The sequence below is a fragment of the Parasteatoda tepidariorum genome, chromosome 5 (genome assembly GCF_982258835.1).
Source record: "Parasteatoda tepidariorum strain Cologne lab strain chromosome 5, Ptep-v5.0, whole genome shotgun sequence".
NCBI classification, from domain to species: domain Eukaryota; kingdom Metazoa; phylum Arthropoda; class Arachnida; order Araneae; family Theridiidae; genus Parasteatoda; species Parasteatoda tepidariorum.
The window spans coordinates 33,550,710-33,571,973 of record NC_141759.1 but is presented as its reverse complement, the minus strand read 5'-3'; the positions used below and the strand labels follow the sequence as shown (position 1 = coordinate 33,571,973).

General features: G+C 31.7%; 1 protein-coding gene across 2 annotated transcripts; it reads left to right on the top strand.

Moving 5' to 3' along the window:
* The first annotated feature begins 464 nt into the window (after positions 1-464).
* LOC107454785 (alpha-tocopherol transfer protein-like) lies at positions 465-20,477 on the top strand. 2 transcript variants are annotated; one of them, XM_087163630.1, is made up of 6 exons: positions 465-581; positions 7,559-7,771; positions 9,516-9,761; positions 12,710-12,900; positions 17,225-17,335; positions 20,257-20,477. In XM_087163630.1, the coding sequence occupies exons 2-6, from the start codon at positions 7,615-7,617 to the stop codon at positions 20,449-20,451; spliced, it is 900 nt and encodes a 299-aa protein (XP_087019756.1). In that variant the 5' UTR covers positions 465-581; positions 7,559-7,614; the 3' UTR covers positions 20,452-20,477. The 2 variants fall into 2 exon arrangements, with proteins under 2 accessions (XP_087019756.1, XP_087019757.1); XM_087163631.1 differs by lacking the exon at positions 465-581 and adding an exon at positions 5,441-5,711.
* Positions 20,478-21,264: the final 787 nt, after the last annotated feature.

Sequence of the window (21,264 nt, the reverse complement as noted above, 5' to 3'; positions counted from 1 at the left end):
TATATATATAGTACAATGAAAACAAAAAGGATAAAAGGAAAAGAGAGAGGAAAAGTCTTCTTCTTCTCTTCTTTTTACATTTACTTTTATAAATTTGTGTATTTCTCTTCGAGATAAGGTAAATGCTAATTTCAATTATTTTTCAACTTATATCAATTCGGTTTTATACACGAAAGTTCGTTAATTCAATAAATATGAAACAAAAATAATAAATTTATTACAGAAATATGGAGGGAGAGTTATACAATTTTCTCCAAAAAATCAAAGCAGCTAAAAAGACTGACAAAGCTGAGATTATTGACGTAATTAGATTGGATTTGTTTAGGGAAAATCAAAACGAAACCTCGTGTACTGGACAAAGAAAAATGAGAGAAAGAAGGGTCTAGGGATAAGAATTTCTCAAAATAGGCGCTTTATGGATAAAATGTTGCGTTTAATTTATAGATATTGATACAAGAAAATTGAACATTTTATAAATATCTATTGAGATAAAGAGTAGCATAGTCCAAGGCTTTCGGGAGATAATCTAGCATCATATCAGATGATCACTTATTTCAGTACGTTTGTTGCAAAATAAAGAGGTGAGATTTATTTTAAGATATTTTTTGAAATCCATATATTTTTATTATATAGGAAAAAAGGATTGCTTTGTATTTTAAAATATTTCATTTTAACTAGTGCATTGATTTGGACTTTTCTTTTTGTGCCTAAATAAATGCTTTATGAATTAAAAATTTCATACTAACTGCTACGTTGCTGTAAGTTTTGTTAAGAATAAGCAGTACTATTTATTGATAAAAGCATATATGTATTACTCAAAATGGAGGCAAAAGTTCAACAGATTCTAATAAACTACATGCGCTTTAAACACTAGATACGCTCAAAATCATGAGTAAACTCGTTGTAAGTAGGAAAAAAAACCTAAACTATCAAAATATCTATATATATTCAAGTCAAGCTTGTTACTAAATAAAATGAAGGGTATTTGTATTTTGCAAAATAGTTAAAAAATCAAATATATATAATTCTCTTACGTGGCTCCCAAATTTTGACTGTATTTCTTTTCCGCCGGTGGCAACGTTTGCTTTGTTTTGTTTACGTTACCATTTCTCTTACACGGCCACAAAAAAAGCCTCATTACAACTCCCCGAATGGCAACCCTAGAAAATCGACCAATGATTGCCGCTAAAAATGTCTCATGCTAAATCTAGCTGAAGTGGCTCAACCTATAGCACTTTTAAAAACGGAAACTGAAATAACCAGAGAGCATCAGCTGCGGCAATCTCATACTATTAAGCTAGGCGGAAGTGAGTAGTCTTTGTCGATAGATCTCTATTTTAGTATTTTGTCGAAAGCGCTTTTTTTCACGAATTTATATATTACGAATTTATTTGACGATTTCTGATTTATATCACGAATTATACTATAGCACATTTCTAATAGGTTTAACGAATTGCATGATTGCAGATTTGATGAATTGCAGATTTGAATGATTGTTTTGAATTCTTAGAATTTTGTGCATTTGCAATGTACCTAAGTTAGAAGCGAGCGAAGCGAGCTTGGTTTGCGAAGCAAACCATATAGGATTGCGTGGCAATTTTCGGGGGTTGGCGAGCGCTAACGAGCAGGGGGCGCAACCCACTAGTTAATTCATAAGAACTTTAATCTATTAATAAGCAAAATGAATGAAGACATATGAAATTCTAGAATAAATTAACTAGTGATAACGAAGGAAGAACAATAACTAATTTAATTTTATCGAAAAATTGCAATTGTACAAGTATGGTGAAAATGCTTTGCAATTAATGTTTGGCACAATAAACGTTTAGCATAATTTTATTCGTATTTGATAAAATTTTTATTTATATTTTAATTTTGAAGTGTGTACTATTGAAAATATTAAAACATGTGTAATCTCTGAAGAAAGTTTTGATTTCGTCACTATTTTATAATGAACATTATTTGCTTACCATTATTTTTTAATTATCATTACAATTTGGAACTTGGTCTCAGTTCCAAGGTGTGTCACAGCTTCAAAACTGGGGGCATTGTTTGGAAAGTGTTTGATAACCTAATAAATTAACGCAATAAAAAACACATTACAATATGATAATTTTGATTAATCATAAATATATATGTTATCAGCTAAATAAAATTGCTTCTTCATTCTCTGCTTCTCCATGAATCTCAAAAAATAGCAGGTATAATGTCTATGGGTGACTGAAATAATGTCAATTAAAAAAAAATCGATTAGGTTCCACTGAATAAAAAGGTCACTAAACAGTAAGAATTTTAACATTTAGAGTCGTAGATAATTTATAGATGAAATTGGATCCTGAGAGGCACCGTTTGATTGCAAAAGGTTAGCAAAAATTTTAATTTGGAATGAAAAAATAAAAAAACGAACTAGGAAATAATTAATGCTTCCTTCCTTTAAAGCTCATAAAACCCTTTAAACTAACAAATTTATTTAAATTTTAAAACAGTGAAACCTATCTCAGAAATTACTGTTCAAGTTGTTTATGTTTTTGTTACTATTTTATTTCTTATATCTACGACACAAAGCATTGTAACGAAACTTTAGATTTCTAAAATCTTTTTTGAAAAAAATGCTTCACTAGAATGCTAGTCTTGCATCTAAAACGTGCAAAATCATCAGTAAAAACGTAATCATAAGTGTACAAAATTGCAACAAAGTGTATTATAATGAGCGTAAAGTTGAGTAAACAAAAGTTACAAAAATATATAATTTAACTAATAAATATTTCTTTAGACTGCTCAATTTTCATTTCCAACATGCAAAATCAGTATCAAAAAGTACACAAAAATGTTTAAAATGAAATTTTTTGTGGCAAAAACCTCTGGATTCATGCAAAATGCCCTCGGTCAGCGATAACCTAATTTATACCAAAAGTGCCCCTGCGAACTACCAGTAGCTATCAATCGACGCTTTGTTTTTTACAGTTTTAGGCCCTCGGTTCCTAAGGTTTTTCGGCTATAGAGCCATTAATGTTTGATCCTCTTTCAGCGGAACATCGATATATATATATATATATATATATATATATATATATATATATATATATATATATATATATATATATATATATATATATATATATATATATATATATATATATATATATATATATATATATATATATATATATATATATATATATATATATATATATATATATATATATATATATATGTGGCTGGGTGGCGCAGTTGGTTTGTCGTCGGCCTTCTGAGCCCAAGTCTGCGGGTTCGATCCCCGGCCCAGACACCAGATTTTCGGGATGCTGAAAATCCTCAGCGGCCATGTCGTATGATTATGCGGCATGTAAAAGATCCCTGGAGTGCCTTATTGGCTCTTGGCATTTCCGGCAAAATTAAATTCCTAGTGCACTTCAGCATCCAAATAGAGTTTCGGTGCTGTCATCTAGTGTGGCAGAAACTAGATGTCCAAATTATCATGACCAACGGTATCTCACCCATTGTGGTGGTCCTGAAAGAGTGGATACCACCTCTGGAGAACGCACTAGGTCTGCTCATCGGCAAGTCCGATTGTGCAGCTCATTGGAATATATATATATATATATATATATATATATATATATATATATATATATATATATATATATATATATATATATATATATATATATATATATATATATATATGATAGGTTAGAGTCCCCTTGCAATCAGGCTAACCGTAATTTTCCTCTCCCTGTAATACAAATGCGGGTCAGCTTCATCAAAAAAAAAAATCCTCTAAGAAAGCAAATTTCTCCCAATACTTGATGGTGTTCGTTCCTTTGTCTTTCGGATTGAGCTCAAAATTACAAGGTTACGAACTTGAACATTGGCAGTGGTAAACTCGAAATGAGCGAAATGAGATCGACTGTTCGTTTTCAAGTTTATTATTTTTTGTACATTATTTTTCTAGCTTTGGGGAACACGAATTCAAATTTCGCGTCTTTTCTTTACGGGAACCATTTTTTCCCAGAAGAAACTGGAAAAATCCAGTATTTTCCATATAAAATTTTTTGGTTAAATATAGAAAATCTTTGATGGCGTATTTGAGTACTCGAGAAAATTTCTTCTATACCTACAATGTAACCGTAGAAGTGAAAATAACGAGAATGGGAATAATGACTATAGCATTGAAATATCATCCCTCCCAGTATATCATCAAAGAAAAATAGAAGAGAGTAAGTAATAGAGATACAAAATTAAAACATTTTTTTTGGATGTAGTAAGATTATAACAAAAATGTTTTCACTCACTGTGGGGAAAACTTCCCCACTACCCCTCAAATAACCATAAATTTTAATAATTTATATTTTATTAATTAATAATTATTTATTTTATAAACTTGTTCGCTTCAAGAATAAACAAGTAAGAAGTAACTGTCGGCTTGTTTTAAGCGCTTCGAAAACTGGCCCCCATTTTCAAGACTTAAGCCATTTAGTGCCTTTTATATTTTTTTGCTTATCCTCTTAAATTTTTACTCAGTTGAGACCGCTAACAGCACTCATGGGAGTATTAACCTTTCCCTTATCAATTTATTCTCAGCCTCTGAGAAGAGGGTTCAACTCTTAATCCCCATCTTCCGAATAAACTTTCATTTTTTAAAAAAACTTTCCTAAAACCAGGAGTTTTGATAACTCTTTTTTAATTATTTGCTAATAAAGTTTGGAATGTGAGATTTCCCCACTATTTTACATTTGTTATTCGAACAAAAATAGTTTGCATCCTTATGCCCCATCTCCTAAAACCAATAATTTTTAAATACGTCTATTAATCTAGTTTAATATTTAATAGTATATATAGTATTTTTTGTTTTATGTAAAGGTACTATTAATTCTAGTTTAATATTTAATAGTACCTTTTTAAATTTTTAAGGAATCAAAATTTAGAATATGACTCTTAATATTTCGATCCGAATCAAAAGTTTACATATAACAAAACAGTCTAACAAAGTAAAAAAGAATGGACAAAAAAAGTTTTATTTAGCAAGTTTAGCATGAAATATAATAGACTAGGTATAATAGCCTTTTCTAATAATAACCAAGTTATTTAGAATGTCGGTTACAATCTATCTATGATCTGCTATGAAGTTTCAAGCTAAAAATCATTGCACTGATAAACGCATTAAGATAGAAAAAATTATGACTGAAATTTTCCTTTAATTCTTACGAATTTCATGAATAAGGAATGAATGTTAATAAATTATTGTTATTTTGTAAAGCTAAACATGATTCTTGCCTTAACATTCATTGTAACTGAAATCAACTGACAAAAAGGTCAAGTTTTAGCTTTATTGATATATGCTCTACCGACTCCTTTTAATAATTTAAAATTGCTCAATTCACGAGATATTCATAGACTAATATTTTCCTTCTCTTTTGAATTGTGAAATTAAAAGGTTGTTTGTTGAGGAAATAATTGAAATGAAGAAAGACGTGGGTTAGAACTCACATTCAACAAGAATTCGAATTTCAAACCTGCTTAGTGACTGTATTGAATATCATTAATGCTGAACTAGGCATCATTCGGAATTTTTATGATAAATCCAGAAACTTAAAGAAGTTAAATAAATAGTATGTAAGAGAAAAAGGGATAAATCGATTTAAGCAACTAAGACTTTCTAACATTCTTGTAGGCTGTACTATTTAAGAGAAAAAGGTGAATTAGTTTAAGTAAGTGCTACTGTTATTATACTTTATTACTGTTTTATTCAGGTAATACTTAAATCCCATTTCTACAACTTAATATGTTTATGATATTATAATAATTAAATTATTAATATCAATCTTATAATATACATTGATCTATACATTTCATGTTTTTTAAAAAAATATTTTTAATTGCCTATATATAAAGTTTTATCATTTAAAGTAGTTTTTATTTTTTTCCTCATAAATAAAAACTTTTTAAACGAGTTTTGCGGTAAAATTTGTTTAAAGGTTTTTTTTATTTGTCTTTATAAAACGAGGTGTTTAACGTTTTGTGGTCAATGTAAATGCTTCGAATTCTTACAGTTTCCTTTTTATAAGAGTTCGAATATAAATGTTTTTTACTTTTCTTACTGTTTATAAAATAGTGAAATCTACAGCAATGCATGTAAATCATTACCCGAAAAATTTACAAATGTACTATTTCAAATATAAAGTTTTGAGTTTTACAGAAAAAATGTAAATGAACTAATCTTTGAAAGTTAATTTTTTTAAATTGAAAAGATATTATATGAAAGTACATTTAGCGTAAATAATTGAGGTTTTTAATATTAATAAAAAATTATTTTAATAATATGCTGCTGTTGGTCTGATGTTCTTGTACACGATTTCACTGAAACAAAGTGGTGAATTGTATAAGCCTTCGAATTATTTAGAAATAGTAATGATTAAAATCCTTAGAAATTGAATTTATTAAATCAAGAAACGTACATTTAAAGATTATAACTCGAAAATATTTATTCGCTGTCCGGAGCAAGTTGGCATCTCTGATAAGGGATTAAAATCAATAAAATAATGATAATTAAATTTTTTAAAAATGTTTTCAGGATTTTAAGTTTAGATTTGTTTTAAGACTGTTTACATTTGTTTCGACGGTTATCTTAAATATAGATAGTTTTTTTTTGAAGCAGGGCTGCCAACTACGTTTTTTGTAAAATAATTTATATAGTTGTATTTAATTAAAAACTAAAGCTTTTAGAATCTCTGGTAATTTTTCCTCACCACAAAAGAATTAGAAAATGTTGTGCTTTATATAAATTTTTGAATTACTTACATATAGTGGTGAGAAAATTTTTTTGAAGCAGATTTATGAAACTTAGTATCATACATAAAATATAAACTTAGCTACTAATTGAAAAAAATTCTCAAAAGTTGCGAAAAGAGCAAACCTTTTATAGTTAATAATTTTCGTTTCTAAAAACATCCTATTCGCAATTGTCAATTGTTGTCAGATCAACATATATTATATATTTCTAATAGAACGAACAAATCTAATATCTAGATTAAAGAGAGGAAAAAAAGAAAATATTAATTTTTTTTCAATTTTATTATTTATTTGATTTGACAATAAGAATAAAAGTAGCATCTTGCCTTAAAAATAAAAGTAGCTTAAAAGAAGTAGTGTTCTAAACATCGTTAAATAGGTTCTGAACAGTTTACAGTTACTGTTTGAATATGGTTTGCTCCGTTCTAATTAGGTTTCAAAATTATCTAGAATAAATTAGCTCAAAATAACTGTAAAACAAAGATTTCTTCTTCATTTGTGATTATTCCAACTTATATACTTAAGTCTATTGAAAAATTTAGCTTTTCGACTACATCATATTTTCGTCTCAAAAAAGTGAATACTTTAAAAAACACTGCTTCACAGTTTTTCTGATAAACTATCGCCATCTGTCGACAAAGTTTATAACTAATTCTGAAACCGAATGAGAATAAATTTCTGGTCTCCAAAGCAGAACTTAGAAAACTGCACTTTTTTGTTCTTTCTTTCACCGGTACACCTGGTACAAATCATGATCTCATTTCAGTACATTACCAGCGTTCACATTTCGACTATCCCATTATAAGGAAACAACAGCCAATTATGGAAAGTAACTACGACAGTATGATGACAGCTTCTTTCTTACCTTACCGGATGGGTTACCTTACAGATTGGATGGTGAAAAAAGCAGAAGAAGAACTGAATGAAACTGATGAAATTCGTGCACACTCTCTCACAGAACTCAGGAAACTGATAGCAAGTATGGGGTTGAAAATTTTTATTTTAATTAAAACATCTCTTGAGTTATATTCTATGTCAAGTAATGCTCACAGTCCCTGAAGTTTGCAATATTAAGCCTTCGGCAGTAATTGCTTCTTTTGTTAAGCTATAAAAGAAAGTTTCAAATACATAATTCTTCTGTAATTTTAAAAGATTGAATTAAATAATCTCGATTAATAATTTTTTTTAATTTTTAAATTAATTTTAAAATTGCATTATAAGAATACGGAAATTATTTTTTTAACGAAATTATTTTTGCTCCAACCAAACTTTCACTCGGTTATGTAGTTTTGTTTATATTTTTAAGATTGATTTAGAAGTAATAACTAATTTTGGTCGCATTCTGTGAAACTTTCAGTTAATGTTGTAACCGAAGAGCTTAGGGCAATGTATAGTTCGCATATTTATAGGGAACAGTGGTAATAGGCTTGAAAGTAAAGTCATGACGATTGAGAATATATATACGAGGGCTGTTCAGAAAGTATCAAGACTGAATTTATTATGCAAAAACATACATACATAAACAGGTTTTGAGTGAATCTCCTTCGAAATATGCTTCATTGGCAGTAACACACTTGGCACAACGATCTTTCCAGTCCTCGAAACATTTCTAGAGCTCAGACTTTGGGATGGCCTGAATCTGCTGCGTTGAATTCTGTTTTATGCTTTCAATGTCCTGAAACCGGTGCCCTTTTAAGGTATTCTTGATCTTGGGAAAGAATAAGAAATCAGGAGGTGACATGTCCGGTGAGTAGGGAGGATGTGCTATGTTCCGTGTTTTGTCCACTGATTTACGACCCTCCTTGAATTGCTGGAACCACTCGAAAACCCGAGCACGACTCATCGTCTCATCTCCAAAGGCTGTTTTCATCATCTCGTAGGTTTCGGTGCCCATTTTATCGAGCTGAAAGCAAAATTTGATACAGATTCGTGTTTTCACACATTTTCTGTTTTCGACGAACGCACGCAAACACTCTACATGAAAGAAATCAGTGTGACTGAACGGCGCGCTGTACGGACCTGCCGATTTTTGTGAGACGAGGTGAAATATGCGCGTGCATGATGGGCACAGTCCTACCGCTAAGGGTTTTCTGGAACAAATAGAATAACTTCAGTCTCGATACTTTCTGAACAGCCCTCGTATATATTTATATATATATATATATATATATATATATATATATATATATATATATATATATATATATATATATATATATATATATATATATATATATATATATATATATATATATAAACTATGCATTTGTGATGCAAAACTATGCATTTGTGATGTTTTTATCATCTATACAACTTCGCTTAAACCCTGATACCAAACCTATTTTTTCAAAATGTTGCTTTACAAGTGTTGCGCAAGAGCAACGTTGGCAGAGAGTGAATTACACATTTCCAGTTTATTTCTTAATGTTAAATATGCGTTTATTAAGCCAAAAGAAACCAGAAATGCAGAAAAGGTAGAAATAAGATAGGCTCAACATTTAAAGAGAAATCCCATTACTTCCAAAAAAGTAGAAATGCCTCTATTGTTCTATACTATAAAAAAATAGTATAATAAATAACTCCAACTGATTTCTGGTACAATAGCTAAAATGATGAATGAATATTATTGTAGCTACTGTATTATTTAATGTATCGTTATTTTTTTAGAAATTCATAATATAATTTTTTGCTTTATAACATTATACAAATATGTCATATTGCAGAAGAAAAAAACCTGGATGTTTGGACTGATAATTCTTATTTGCTGCAGTTTCTACGAGCAAGAAAATTCGATTCAGACAGAGCAATGGAACTCATTCGCTGTTTATATACAATATTGAAGGATAATCCTGATATATTTCCTAAGAAACTTGACACAGACAAGGCAATTAGTGTTTTTGAGACAAATGTTGGGGGTGCTTTCCCTTATAGGCATTCGGATGGGGGCGTCATCGCTTTTATAAATATAGGTGAGTTAGTACAATATTGTCATTCATAAATTTTTCAACGTTTAACCCTTCATAGGGCCGTTATTTCTAGTAGTGTTGTGTAAAACTAGTTTTGAATGGAGATAGATTCATGAAAAATAAATTAATTTAGTTTATTAGCGATACTAGCGATAACATAAGATTCTAATCTTGTTCTAAGGCAGTAAGCCAAATTAGATAAGTTTGTTTCTCATGATACTAATTTTTCAAATTCAATAGCTTTCAGGCGATGAACAACACCATGATGGAACCACTAGAACAGGGGTGGCGAACCTTTATGTATCAACGTGCCATTTTTTCTAAAAAAATGTTTAATTAGGTCATAGACGTGCCGTCAAATAATTATTGGGAAAATAATAATACTAAATACTATCAACTCAAAACTCTTCATTTACTACGAAAAAAAAATACATTTTGCAATGTCTCAGTTATACACGTAATTCAACTTAAAGTTAAGTCAGTGTGACTTCTGTTGTTGAGGATTAGAAGACAAATAACTTATATTAGGGATGTAAGATGATAGTTTAAGCAGAATGCATGCTGAACTGGAGTCATCTGTCAAACGGTTTCTAAGCGAGTCTTCAATGTTATTCTTATCTGGAAATAATGACTAGCAGGCATAGGTAGATGGAAATATTGTTAAAATAGCACGATTCTTCAATTTCCAACCAATCGAATTGGGACAAGTTCAATTTATCAAATGAAGTTATATCAGGGTACATAATAAACTTGAGTGTTTCCGATAATTCTTTGAACTGAGAAAATCTCGCTGAAAATTCACTGATTGTAGAATCAATTACAGAAAAAAATTCTTCAGTGACTGTTTCTTCTCCTGGTTTTTCAAGTATATCTAAATCTTTGATATTTCTTTTTAAGTTTGAAAAGTACTTGTAGCTTCTTGTAATAATATCGTTCCTGAAAATATGCAGTTTAGCGTCAAAAGCGCGAATGAGATCTATCATGATGATAATTGTTTTATTTGGGCCTTGAAGCTTCACGTCAAGACATTGAAAACGTTGGCATATGTCGTCTGTTAAAAACATCAATTTTGAGAGCCTCATAACATCCAACAACTGTGGGTATTGTTCAATTTTTCCCTCATTTTGCAGAAACAGTCTGATTTCTTCCAAGTAATCAATAAATCTTTGAAGTAAGTTACCGCTGCTCAACCAGTGAACATTATTATACATCAGTAAGCCATTGTACACCAAGTTGACTTTCTCCAACAAAGCATCGAACTTTCGCTTATTAACGACCTGCGAATAAATGAGGTTGACTATTTTTGTAACTACCTCCATTACATTATCAAGAGATGTTAAACCACTCCTAGCACACAAGGCTTGTTGGTGAATGAGGCAGTGGAATTCAAGAATCGAATGTCCTACGTCTGTTTGAAATAAACTTATGAAACCACATTTTTTGCCCAATATACTTGGAGCACCATCAGTTGTTACTGAAACAATTTTTTTTCAAATAAACTTCTTTCTCAATAAGTCAATTTTAAACAGCCGTACAAATATCTGTGCCCTTTGTAATTGTTAGCAGCGATGTTATCTTAATTAATCCTTCCTTAATGACGTTTCCTACGCAATATCGAGCTAATCGTGCAGATTTAGTAATGCCAATGCTTTCGTCAAGACATAACGATATAAAAGGAGCGGAGTTAATGTCAATTTTTTGTTGATCTGTTACATTTCCGAATAGTTTTAAGATTCTCTCTTTTATTGCATTTCTAGATAGAGGAGTATCTTTGATGCGCTGAACTATCTTATCTTTTTTATCGAAATCATCAAAAAGTGAGGGCGCACAAGCTAACCAGGCTTCCTTCGAAAACTCTCACACTTGAAAAGGTCTTTATGTTAATATAAGATAACGCCTTTCCTTAAGTGTCATATTATGTCTTGTACAGTTTTTGTTTCACTTTCTTTCACTCGCATAGCTTAATTGTTCTTTTTTGTATTTTATTAATCATTAACTGTTAATTTTTTTTGCTTGTTATTTATTGTTAGCTTGTTTTTTTATGGTTAATAATTGTCATTTTTTGCAAAAATTGTTAATATTTTGTTAATAATTATAAATTTTTTTTGTTCGTGTTTTGTCAATTTTAATTTAATTGTTAATACGTTTCATAGTGAACTTTGTGATCGGTGGAGTGCCCAAAATATTCTGTAGCGTGCCATCAATGGCACGCGTGCCATTGGTTCGCCATCCATGCACTAGAAGATCTTGGTAAATACCAAACCCATTATCTAACCAATTTAACGATGCTTTGACAGATTAACATCCAATTATGACAAATGTTTTCTATTTACTGCCATAATCAACTATATAATCAACTATATAATCCCCCCTTTCAGCAGGTCCACAGGTGCGGTGCAACAATAATTCTGATAATAATTGTGGCTACTAGGCCGGGATAGCCTGGTCGGTGGGGTGCCGGGCCCATGTCCAAGAGTTCGTGGGTTCGGTCCCGGCCGTTCGATGGTCACTGATGCACGTTAAATCTGTCGAGTCTGAAAGTCCTCCATGTTCCCATAACAAATCAAAACTTCTGGGGGTACTGATCTAGGAGTTTCCTTGTCTTCTGGATTCGTTCAAAATTACAAGGCTACGGCGTTGAACATTAATAGTCGTAAACCCAAAAATTGGGTCGGCTGTTCAACGGCGGTCATAAAATAAAGTAAAAATTGTTTAGATTATAATGATCACTTTTTTAAGAGTGGATTTAGAAAATTATACCTATTCCAAATATTTGGTAAGAAACAGGAGCATAGGATGGGTGGAATTTATAAATTCTGTGATTAACCTTAACTAGAAATGATGAGATGAACAAAAGCTCTATAGAAATTATTAAAGCATAATGCAGAGAAATTTTTTTTAATCATATTTCGTATTTTTTATTCGCTGTAACTTTATGCGTCTCTTTCCAGCGAATTGGAATCCTGATCAAATTCCAATACAGCTAGCTATCTCAGCAGTGACAGCTATGTTACTTTTTTTGGTAGAAGATCCAGCAACTCAAGTGTGTGGAGTTCATATCGTATATGATGCACAATATAAGATGAATCATTTACGTGCGGTCAGTTTGAGATACATGAAGTTTTACTCAAAATTACTTAGAGTAAGTAGCATCATTTCTTCATAAATATAGTGTTCCATAACCATATTGTTTATACTTATATAATGTTAAAATAAATAAAATCTTGAAAACGGTTAAATGTATCGAGATGAAAAGTAAAATTCGACACATAAATACTTTTTTCTTAAAAGCTATCCGATGATGCCAAACTCAATCAGGGAAAAGGGTAACTTTGAAATCTTAATTATGAACTCCTATTTTTCACATTTCAGATTCGGATTCTCCAGAAAAAATTAACTCTATTTAGTTACAGGTTTATGTATTTTTCTACTCAGATGAGCCTGCAACCGAGAAATAAAAAAAAGATAATCTGTGTAAAACGGTGATAACTCGAGATCCATCGGATTAAAAATAAAAATAAAAAAAAATAATAATGTTTCCTTATTTTTTTGAAAAAAAAAAACATCGATACACATTTTTCCTAGGTGTTTATTAATCTGATGGGATAATAAGTAAAAATAAATAAAACTAAAGATATTTAAATATATTTTCGGAAAAAAAGAATTGATCCTAAATTTTTTACCGTGTCTATTTTTATCTTCTTTATCTGGTAGACCTCGAGATTCCTCTTTTTAAATAGCTTGTCTAACTTTTCTTGGTTACAGCAAAATGCATAAGCCCACAATGCATAAACTCAAAATAAGTTTTTTAAATATTGAAAAAACTTCTCTATTTACTCTATGTAAGCAATTTTTGCTCTGGGCAACAGTTGTTTTGGAAGATTTTGTATGCCAAAACTGTCAAAAAGTTTGAAAGATCATATTTGAAACTTTTTGAAATGGTGTCCTTTTTAACAATGCAAAATCTGCATCGACCAAAATAAGCGTAGGAGTAAAAAATAATTTCCTATTTCAATACTATTATAATTAAAAAAAACATTTCTATATAAATATTTTTTATTTTTATTATATAACCGTCGTTCAACGCCGCAGTCTCATAATTTTGAACCCTATTCAGAAGACAAGGGAGCTCTTGGATCAAATATTGGGAGAAATTTGTCTTCGTGGAGGACTTTTTGATGGGATTAACCTGCATTTGCGTTACATGGAGAGGAAGACCACGAGAACCTCCCACGGTCAGTTTGACGGTAAAGGGACTCTAACCCATGATCCGTCTACCACTGAGGTCATTGTGGTCGGTACAAGCCGGATCGGATCCGGTTCACCTCATTGCTCTATCCCCTGAGCCATCGCGTCATTTTATAAAAATATTACTGCAATCCTATATAATGATTTAAAAACTGCTGGTATTAAAGACTACTGTAACCGAAGAGCAACCCACCTAAAGTTTCGGATAGCCACGGTAGAAGTGGGTCCATCGGCCATGCACTGACATTGTCTTTATTCTACACTTATTCTTTGTGATGCCCATATATCCAACTATTGCACAACCATTTCCGTGTCTCTATGAGACATATTAGATCCGATGAATCACTGAGAGGTCTCCAGGGCTGGTGCTAAGTAGCGAGTACAAATCTACAGTAGCAAGTACAAAATTGCTGTATGAAAGATAGAAGAAAGTTATTAACTTTTAACACTCGTTTTGTTTGATCCGAATTTTTTTATGAAAATGACATATCTCTAAAAGCTTTGAGTATGAGCTTTTAAAACTTATCAACAGTTTTACCATAAAACTTCCACCAAAACATTTGTTGCTAAATGAAAAATTGTTTACATATAGTAAGTATGGAAGTTTTTACATTATTTTGATCAACCCTTGTTTTTAAAATAATAGTGAATTTTGAGGAACACGAATGGTTTCTTTCTCCATGATAAATTTCCAGAACGAAATAATTGAGTTATCATTCTTTTATTTCTTGTTCTGACAAAAAGCTAAAACTTTTAAAAACTAAAATTTTTTCTAATACTACAAATTCTTCACTTACTTTAAGCAATACCTCCTAGAAGAGAGAAGGTCTCTGCACGGGTTACCATAAGCAAGAAATTTTATCTCTTAGTTGTCCAAACGTAAAAACATCTTTCATAAACTGCTGTTTGTAGAAAATGCAACACCATGAAAGAATCATCAGAATCAAATGAAATTTAATGCAGAAACGACTTGTACTGATACAAATAAATGATGAAATTTTCAAAACAAACGAAACAAATTAAGCGTCCGAAATCAGTATTTGGTGCAGCCACCACGCGCTGCAATAAGTGCTGCTATACGACGTGGCATGGAGTCAAACAGATGTTGAATATCTGCTTGAGGAAGAGAATTCCATATCGCTTGTATGCGCAACCAAAGTTCGTCTTTGGAAACTCGGATCACGAGTGAGACGCCGACCAACCATATCCCACACGTGCTCAATAGGCGACATATCCGGCGAATAAGCAGGCCAAGGAAGAAGTTGCATGCGTTGTGCTGAACAGAAGTCTCTAACAGTCCGCGCAACATGTGGGCGTGCATTATCCTGCTGAAAGATAGCTCCAGGGATGCCTTGAAGGAAAGGAACGACTTCGGGCTGTAGCACTTCACGGACGTATCTGTTGCTATTGAGATTACCCTCAATTCGTATCAAATTGGATCGTCCATGATACGAAATCGCACCCCAGACCATAACTCCGGGTGTTCGACCACTATGTCGTTCAATAATACACTCAGGAAGGCAGCGTTGACCGGCATAACGTCTAACACGAACACGGCCATCATGGGTCCACAAATTGAAGCGTGATTCATCTGAAAAGACAACTTGGTGCCAATCAGCTCGCCAGTCTCTGTGCTCAAGAGCCCACTGCCGACGCAGCCGTCGATGATCCGCCGTGAGGAGAATCCTGTATAATGGCACCCTTGCACGCAATCCACGGCGCAGCAGACGACGACGAATTGACGAAGCCGACAATTGTACACCTGTAGCAGTAGACCAATGTGCTGCCAGCTGCCTGGAGGAAGCTGTGCGATCATTCACCGCCATGCGGAGCAGGTGTCGATCATCGCGCTCTGACGTCACCTTCTGTCGTCCAGTGCCTGTTTTTCGAGTTGTTCGGTGCTCGTCGGTCCACTGCTTCCAAACTCGCATCACTGTGGAACTGTTCCGCTGCATACGAGCTGCTATTGCGCGATAGGAAAATCCTCCTTCTCGAAGGCCGATTATCCTCCCTCGTTCAAACTCCGTAAGTTGCTTGAATTTCTTATTCTTCCGTCGTGGAGGCATACTCAGGTCTCACTAAACGTTTGCCACTAACAAATAATCATAGACTATTTTCAACGTCCCGCTACAGCACTTTATTTATACGCTTTCAGCATCAATTCAGAGGGCGCTGCGCGCGCCACGCACGCGCGATGGCTCTGAAACTTTATTAATTTGCATAATATCCTATAATTGACATTTGCTGCGAATTTCATTTGATTCTGATGATTCTTTCATGGTGTTGCATTTTCTACAAACAGCAGTTTATTTTCCCCAACTGTGCAACTTAGTAGCCCGAACATAGTGACATCTTTCTTATTCCCTCCACAGCGTAGTTTACGCTCGTTTCGTCGGTCTACTAAATTGATGAGATCTTTCTCTTCTAGGAGATGTTGGTTTAAGTTAAAGTGTTTTAACCCTTTTTTCATAATGGCCCTCTTGACGTCACTATAAAGACATGAATGTTCACCTCCTTGGCAGGGTTGGTTTAACACAGTATAAAATACATGCTATTAAAGAAGTTATAAAATTCAGCAATTTATTGCGAGAAAGATTACCAATTCTATTGTGAAAGTAATACATTCCTTGCTCTTCTAAACAAAAAATTGTTTACACTAGAAAGTTTGAAGTGTTTTTTTCTTCATATCTCATAATTCAAACTAAGTTTTAAGAAATAGTTTTGAAATTTTTTACTCATCATTAACACCATTTTGGTTCATCATGTGCGTAGTGTTTGAAAGTTATTTTATGTTTTCAAGTTGCCAAGAGTTGCCTGCAAATATTTCCTTTTTTGCGTAAAAACATACTTTCATAAAAAAATTCCAAAAAATGTTCAAATATAAAATAATTGGCCATTAGGTATTTTTAATAAAATAACGGAATGATTAAAAATATACTATATTGAGAAAAAAATGTGCAACAGTTTTTTTTTTAAAAAAAGTTATTCAATAATAGTTTGTGAAAAAATTTTTTTTTCAGGAGAAGCTGGAATTTTTTTATTTTATCGTAGGTGGTAAGCCGTGAAAGTTTGGGCATTAAACGTTTGAAATAAACTCTTATTCCAGTTTTGCTTTCGTTGCAAAATTTGGAGTAGGTTTTAATTATATCATGTATTTTTTAAATGCTTTTATTTTTATAAAGCAAGTTTCTTAAAATAATTTTCATCTCTATTTATAGAATATGTTGCCCGTTAGATTCAATAGTGTGCATATTGTCAATGAATCAGCTATCTTTAGATATATATTCAACGTCTTGAAGATCTTCCTATCTGAAAAAATACGGAATAGGGTAAGACTTACATTATTCATTACGTAAGTTATAAAGTTTTGTTTCCGTTAATATATAAATAGGGATAGAATTTAATATTAATATTCTGCGAAATTTGAATTTTTTGTTTTAAATTTACACTTGTTTCATGATTTCTTTTCAATACTACACTATAATCAAAAAAGCATTCCAGTAAAAATACTTCAATCCTATAGAAGTACTTCAAAATTGTTGGTATTCAAGTTAGAAAGAAGAATCTTTCAAGTTAGAATCTTTCAAAATGAGCAAACAGTTTTGCCGTGTAAAATCTGAGAAGACTGTTGCTGCCAATCGAAAGATTGTTTAAGCAAAGTTAGAATGAAAGTTTTTTCCATAATTTTGTTTCCATATTTTATACACACAGTGTACAAAGTAAAAAACGGACCAATCTGAATAACTTTTGATTTAATGATCGGGTCTTCATGTTCTAGGACTCAATCTTAATTGTTAAAAGGGGTGATCTCAAATATGCTAATTACTTAGTGCAAACGATGATTTAAGTTATAAAATTAGACACAAAAACGTACTTTCTCTGAATAAACATACCTTTCTTTCGACGGATTTGCATTTCTGACCCCCAACATATAGGAAGTAGCTGCAATGTGGAAATTAGGGTTCCCTTAGTTTAATCAGGATCAATCCAAAGTTTGTACCCCTTAATGATGATTTTTTTTGCGCATTTCACCATACCTGGAGAACATTTTATGCAAACTGAAAAAATTTTGCACACGATTAGAAAATTCACTTATCCAAAGATAATTCCTTACAAAAAATCAATTTTAGTAAATATTTATTATTTTTTATTATTTTATTAAATAATATTCGATAGAATATTGAATTGTATGGTATAAAGTATTTTACATCAATTTCAAGTAAGTAATTTTATATGGAAAAGTACAAAATGTGAGCAAAATCGATTTAATAGTTATTAAGAAATCAAATCTTAAATATACGACTTTTTTTTAAAAAAAAATTCGATTCATTAGGATTTTCTTAATATAATATGCAATTTTTTTTCGTCGCGTAAATTTATATACATTAATTTGATGTTAAAAATTTCATACCTTACAATTTAAAATTCTTTCGTGTAGTATTAAATAAAAATAATAAATATTTACTGAAATTTATTTTTTTTTGTATGGAATTATTTTTAGATAAACGAATTTTATAATTCGGTGCAAAACCTTTTCAATTGACTAAAAATGTTCTCAAAATAATGCGAAATGCGCTAAAAGTAAAATTAACACAGAGGGGTTCGAAATCTGGTCCGGTCTACTGACCAAACTATTAAGCCCATATATCCCAGATTGTAGATTCAATTTGATTAGTAATATTTACAAGGGGATTCTTAAGCATGATTTTATTTATCTTGCTCGTCCCTGGGACCTTAATGTAGTGAAACTTAGATTTAATAGTACTCACTAATTTTTCTAAACTGGCTAGTTCAATAGTGTCTAGGTGATTTTTTGAAGAAATAAACTTATAGTAGGTACCCAGAATCTCAGCCTCTTAGGAACTGTCATATGGTTTGTCATTTAAGGAAAATTGTTTCTCCATGGCATCCACAAATATTTCACTTTTATCACTGTCAGAGTATGTTTTATCACAGGGTTCATTCAGAGGCATATTTGTGGTCTTTGTTGAACGCAACATACTCCATCCGGAACTTGTGCTAAGTCGTTAAACTTTCCACTTTGTCATCCCCACTTCTCTCTCCCGTGAAATTTCCGGGCTGGAGTGTTCAGTAGTAACGCTCCAATAAGAATAAAACTAATTCATTTCTTTTGCCCGGAAAACATTTTATTTCTTATTTCACCCGCTAGATGGCAGTACCAGGATATTTTTAAGCTAATTGTAGATAGTTAGTTTATTTTAAACTAGATGTCAGCACTAATCAAATACGTGTATTTGGCAAAATAGGCACTTTTATGACAGTTTTCTTGAAAATTAACCGATCGTTAAGGGGTTAAATTCTGCTATCTGCGTTTTGATGCTTTTAATAAAGTTGCTGACTTGGTTCTTGATGCTGGATCACGGGTCCTCTCATACTTTTTCCTGGGATCATTTTTTATTTTGATTGAAAATTTTTTCTTAAAGGAAAAGTACTGATTAACATTATTCTAGAAAAACACAGGTCCGAAATATTCCGAAATTTCAGAAATTATCTAGACTTTTTAAAAATGAATAAAATAAACATTGTCGCTTAAATATTGGCAATTACTTTTCTTTTCTTAAATACTTTAGACACATATTGATTAAGTTTTGAGTATTTTATCTGTGTTTTATTTTCAAAAATTTCATAACTGCCAATTTTTATTTTTATACTTGAATTGAAAGCAAACCTTTTGATTTCTTTTTTTTCTTGGATAAATAATTTTAATTTATAATGATTTAAGCTACCACACCATATAAATACTACTTAAGATAGATAACATAGATAGATAATATAGATACAGGATAGTCTTTCGAATCACGGTAAAATACAAAAATATCGTTAAGTGCAATTGATTTTTCAGTTTTATTTTATTATCATTGAGGATAACCATTCCTCATAAGTCTGTATAGATTGCGATTAAAATTTTAGGCTGGAGGTTGATTCCCAAACTTTGGACAAAAAATTCGCATTTTTGATTCAAACTTTGGGCTGGAGGTTGGTTCCAAAACTTTGTACAAAAAATTCGCATTTTCGATTCAAATTTTGGGCTGGAGGTTGATTCCCAAACTTCGACAAAAAATTCGTATTTTTACTTCAAATTTTTTTTCGTAGTTTTATTCAAATATTTCTTTCTTTTTTTACATTACTTTTGGTTATTTTTTTAGTGTTCTGAAAGTAATAACATATTTTAACATGAAATAAACAATATTAATGATCGTCTAAATATGATGGTTTTTTTTATTTATAGTTCCACTTTCATGGGAGTGATATGAAACAATTACATCAGTATATACCTAAAGAAATTCTACCTCCTGAATACGGTGGCGATAACATTAACTATTCTGCAAGTGAATTTTGTAAAAAGGAGTTCAGCCCATTCTTAACCCTTTCGCGCCGACTGTCACAAATACGTGACAGCATGAAACTGTATCAATCAGGATAAAAAGATAAAACTGGTAATCAAAGTAATTCTTTAGCAGTTTATTTGTGGGCGGAGTTATAATTGTTTGATTTATTTAATTCACCATTACTTTGTTCAAAATAAAACTATTTAGTTATACTTTGAACTAACATTGATTATATATATGATTAAACTAACAATAATTAAAATAAAAGCAAAGTAAGTCTGTCAAATTAGCAACGACTACATTTAAGTTACCGCTTTTTATTTAATTGCAACTTGATTCTGATTTTGTACAAATGCTTTTCTGAATCACCCGTCCCCAAGGGGTTAAAGAAATACAGTGAAATGCATCGAAAAGGTTACTTTTGATAAACTGTAAATATTTTCCGATTTTGAATAGATAACGACACAAAAAAATCAATTAGTTTCAGTATTAGAAGAAATTTGAACAGAATACTCTGTAAAAAATGAATACTCGATTATCACAAAATTTTGGCTCGTTTTTGACGAAAACGTTTCCTGATGTATGATTCGGGCAAAAATCAAGCAAAAATTTTTGGGTTTGCGACTGCTAATGTTCAACTCCGTAGCCTTGTAATTTTGAACCTAATCCAGAAGAAAAGGGAACCCCTGGATCAAGTTTTGGGAGAAATTTGCCTTTGTGGAGGACTTTTTGGTGGAACCTCCACCATCAGGATAACCCCCACGGATAGCCTGATGGCAAGGAAACTCTAATCCATGACCTGTCTAATACTGAAGACATTTTGCGTCATCACTGTGGTCGGTGCAAGCTAGATGCAGAATTTGTATCGACCATCCGATGCTGGGATTCGAACCCGGTTCACCTCATTG